Here is a 3,952-nt window from a genome sequence, read left to right on the forward strand (position 1 = left end):
ATAATGTTCTTTTTCTACATGGCTAGAGTAGAAGTACACTGGATTCTATTAGTGTATGTAATATATCTTTGTTTTGCTCCCAATCTGTGTTGTTTCTTTCGCAATCCTTTCTTGTCTCCCTTTTTCTCAAGCATGGCCAGTGAGCAACAACATCATCATCAACAAAGGTTTGTTCCCTCTTGTGTTCAGGGTTTAGGGTTTGTTTCCTCTCATATGTACATGTATTTTACGTTGTTTCTTTTGTGTTTTTTTGGGGGACTAGAAAAGTATAGATCTGGGTTTTGCTCAAAACGATTACGTTTGATGCATTCAATTGTGTTTTTTTTGGAAGATTAGAGAAGTATAGATTTGGGTTTTTTCAAAAGGATTACATTTGAAAAGTATAGATTTGGGTTTTTTTCAAAACGACTACATTTGATGCATTCAATTGTGTTTTTTTGAAATATTAGAGAAGTATAGATTTGGGGATGGATTTTTGCTTAAGTATAATGTTGTGTTAATTCTTTCAATTTGTTGCATTTTCTTGAGGATATGTTTGCCATGCTCAATCTTGGGTTTTGGTTTGGTTTATTTGAATCTATCAAATATTTAGTTGGGTTAGTTCTCTAGATCCTTTGAAGACTAAATATGATGCAATTTCTTGATGATTTGTGGATTCTCTTGCTTTTAGCTCTGTGTATTGAGTATGAAATGATTTGATGCTTTCGTTGACAAGTGGCTATTTCATGGACATTTAGAAGGATGTTCAATCTAATTCATTCCTCGTAGATTTGTTTCTTATGTTTCATTTTATTCTTCTTTCTCCATTGGCTTAGCTCTTTAGAATGTGGATTTATATATTTTCTGTCTTTATCTTTTCAATGAATGCTCATGTCTACATTTGGTTTCCTTCATTTTTGTTTGCCTTTGTTCTTGTGTAGTGGAGGAGAAGCTGAAACGGCCATGGAAGAGAAGGCTAGTGGCTTCTATGGAGAGGTTGTGAAGGGAATGGCTGCAGTCGAGGCCGAATTACTGGACTTGGCCAAGTCGGGACTCAAGGAAACCGAGAAAGCAAAGGAAATCGGAGAAGAGAAGTCCGGGGGGACCGCACAATCGACTAAAGAAGAGAAGGCACCCGATGAAACCACCGAAGAAGCCAAAGGGAAAGCAGGCGAACCGGCAGCAAAAATGGAAGAGAAGGGAAGTGAGATGGCCGGAGCGGCGAAAGAGAAGGCCGATGAGACATCCAAAGCAGCAGGAGAGACCATGGAAGATGCTAAGGGGAAGACAGGCGAGTCTGCAGGTGCAGCTAAAGAGAAGGCGGAGAAAGTGTTCGAAGCAGCCGGAGAGAAGGCTGGCATGGTAAAGGAGAAGGCCGGAGAGAGCATGGAAGAGGCCAAGGAGAAGGCAGGCGAGTCGGCCGGAGCAACTAAAGAGAAGGCCGATTTAACGTCCGGAGCAGCTGGAGAGAAGGCCGGCACGATAAATGAGAAGGCTGGAGAGACCATGGAAGAGGCTAAAGAGAAGGCCGATGAAACGTCCGAAGCAGCCGGGGAGAAGGCCGGCATGATAAAGGAGAAGGCTGGAGAGACCATGGAAGGGGCTAAGGAGAAGGCAGGTGAAACCGCTGAAGTGGCCAAGGAGAGGTCAAGGGAGACCGCCCAAGGAGCCAAAGAGAAGGCCGGCCAAATGTCCGAGAAGGTGGGCGGGGCCACCGAAGCTGCCACCCAGGCCTCGGCTGACGAGGCTCGGGAAACCACCGAAGCTGCCAAAGAGAGGGCTGGTGGAATTTCAGAGAAGGCCGGTGAGACCACCGAGGCTGCCAAGGAGAAGGCCGGTGCGATCAAAGAGAGGGCCGGCGAAACCACCGAAGCTGCCAAGCAGAAGGCTGGGGCAACCGCTGAATTTGCCACCGAGACCGCGAAGGAGAAGGCCGGCACCGTCAGGGAGAAGGCATGTGAATCCATGGAAGCTGCCATGGAGGCTGGGAAGGAGAAGGGTGAAGCAATGAAGGAGAAGGCGTATGAAATGGCGGAAGCAGCTAAAGAGAAGGCAGGCCAAACCACGGAGGCAGTGAAGGAGAAGACCGAAGCAGCCAAAGAGAAGGCTGGTGAGACCACTGCAGCAGCCAAAGAGAAGGCTGAACAAACCACCGAAGCCGCAAGAGAGAAGGCAGGTGAAACCACTGCAGCTGCGAGAGAGAAGGCAGGTGAAATGGCGAAAAAGATCAGTGAAACCACAGAGGCTACCAAAGAGAAGGCTGGGGAAACCACTGAAGAAGCAAAGGGGAAGGCTAGTGAAATGAGCGGAAAAATCAATGAAACCACTGAAGCGGCCAAAGAGAAGGCTCAAGACGCAGCAGGGAAGGCCAGCGAGATGGCCTCGGAGACCAAAGAGGACACCAAAGGATTTCTGCAATCTGTCGTCGATACCATATCGGAGAACCTGCAGGCCGTGCGAGAGCGAGGTATGGAGGTAGCAGAGCAAGCTAAGGAGAGCACAGGGGAGCAAACCAAGAAGGCCGGAGAAATGGCCAGTGAAACGATGGACTCTACGAAGCAGAAGACGGGTGAGGCGACGGAGGCAGCTAAAGAGAAGGCATGGGAAGCTGCAGAAACTGCGAGAGAGATGGGCGGTGAAATGGCAGGGCAAGGCAGGGGTGCTGTTCAATCAGCTGCAGAGGCCATATCGCAGAAGGTCCATGCGATAGCGGAGGCGGTGACGGGTACTATTTCCGGGGGTATGCAGGTTGTGAAGGAGAGAGCTTCCGAATCAGCTCAACATGCTAAAGAAGGCGGCTTAGATGCCGCCCAGAAGGCCAAAGTAGGGGCCGAAGACACCGCCCGGGCAGCCATGGACAAGACTTATGCCGCTACCGAGCTCGCCAGGGACAAAACTTATGAAGCTGCCCAGCTTGCCAAGGACAAGACTTATTCTGCTTCCGAGCTTGCTAGGGACAAGACTTATGATGCCGCCCAGCTTGCCAAGGACAAGACTTACGATGTTGCCCAACAAGCTCATGCAAGCATTGTAGATGGTGCCCAACAGTCTAAGGAGGGCTTGAAAGGCTACATGCAAAGCGCTTCCGAGACCATTTCTGAGAAGCTCGGAAGCGGCGAGGGGAAAGGTATGGAAAAGATGCAAGAAACTGGCGAGGAACATGATAAAAAAGAGGGCGAGAGCCACGAAACCTCGAAAGAACAAGTAGAGCAACAAGGAAGTAATGAGAAACATGACGAGAGCTGGCAATTGAATGCGGGCACAACAAGTGGTGGAGAGAGCAAGGAGGTGAAAACTAAAGGATATGTCCGAGCTGTGGGAGAGGTTGTATTAGAGACGGCCGCTTCATTGATGGGCAAGTCCGAAGAGAAGCATGAAAGAGTCGACGAAAGTGTTTGTAAAGAGTCTGAAGATAGGAATCGTGTGCGAGGTGAAGATACATCCATCTAATGCTTTGCAAACATAAACCGATACAAGAAACATTGAAAATTGGAGAAAATAATCATCCACTCTCTCACCTTACCAATCATACAAAAGGATTGAAGCTCTTAGGCTTTGCATTGGGTGACTTCCAACATACAAATATACACGTGTCTCCATCCTAGTAAAAGAAACAACAAATAAAAAGTAGCTTGATTTGGGTAGATTGGCAGGTTGATAGGCAATGTAGTGGAGGAATTAGATTGGTTCTATGATGTAAGTTTGGTGAATCTATTATGTAAATAAGAGTGATTTTTTGTTATTTTTTTATGATTCGCTATATTATAGATGAGAAATCATGAGATAATTTAACTACTTTTATGATTCGTTATATTATAGATGAGATAATTTCACAACTCTTGCACCCTTTTGATCGTTGAGCATTCATGAGGATTATTGTATCGAAACGGATTTTCTTATAAGATTGATCATAGACAATAGGGTCGTCTTGTGGAGTTGCCATGCAAGGTGCCATGCGTGAGTCCATGTGGTC

General features: G+C 46.9%; 2 protein-coding genes across 3 annotated transcripts; both read left to right on the forward strand.

Moving 5' to 3' along the window:
• The first annotated feature begins 123 nt into the window (after positions 1 to 123).
• On the forward strand, positions 124 to 1,292 carry LOC147848221 (uncharacterized). Its single transcript, XM_087338578.1, has 3 exons — positions 124 to 167; positions 921 to 1,183; positions 1,267 to 1,292. The coding sequence occupies exons 1-3, from the start codon at positions 133 to 135 to the stop codon at positions 1,290 to 1,292; spliced, it is 324 nt and encodes a 107-aa protein (XP_087194704.1). The 5' UTR covers positions 124 to 132.
• A 41-nt stretch (positions 1,293 to 1,333) lies between these two features.
• Positions 1,334 to 3,714, forward strand: LOC147848222 (uncharacterized). Of its 2 annotated transcripts, XM_087338577.1 has the most exons (2): positions 1,334 to 2,155; positions 2,189 to 3,714. In XM_087338577.1, the coding sequence occupies exons 1-2, from the start codon at positions 1,339 to 1,341 to the stop codon at positions 3,427 to 3,429; spliced, it is 2,058 nt and encodes a 685-aa protein (XP_087194703.1). In that variant the 5' UTR covers positions 1,334 to 1,338; the 3' UTR covers positions 3,430 to 3,714. The 2 variants fall into 2 exon arrangements, with proteins under 2 accessions (XP_087194703.1, XP_087194702.1); XM_087338576.1 differs by having other exon boundaries at positions 1,334 to 3,714.
• The last annotated feature ends 238 nt before the right edge of the window (positions 3,715 to 3,952 follow it).

This window comes from Azolla caroliniana, unplaced genomic scaffold (genome assembly GCF_043228905.1).
Source record: "Azolla caroliniana isolate FFs.n. ecotype wild unplaced genomic scaffold, voAzoCaro1.0.p SCAF_450, whole genome shotgun sequence".
Lineage (NCBI taxonomy): Eukaryota > Viridiplantae > Streptophyta > Polypodiopsida > Salviniales > Salviniaceae > Azolla > Azolla caroliniana.

Excerpts from the sequence above, each read along its gene's own strand:
- LOC147848221 (XM_087338578.1), top strand. The coding sequence starts at position 133 with ATGGCCAGTGAGCAACAACATCATCATCAACAAAG. Across the intron at positions 168-920 it reads CAACATCATCATCAACAAAG|TGGAGGAGAAGCTGAAACGG; the intron begins GTTTGTTCCCTC and ends GTTCTTGTGTAG. Across the intron at positions 1,184-1,266 it reads AAAAATGGAAGAGAAGGGAA|ACAGGCGAGTCTGCAGGTGC; the intron begins GTGAGATGGCCG and ends GCTAAGGGGAAG.
- LOC147848222 (XM_087338576.1), top strand. The coding sequence starts at position 1,339 with ATGGTAAAGGAGAAGGCCGGAGAGAGCATGGAAGAGGCCAAGGAGAAG.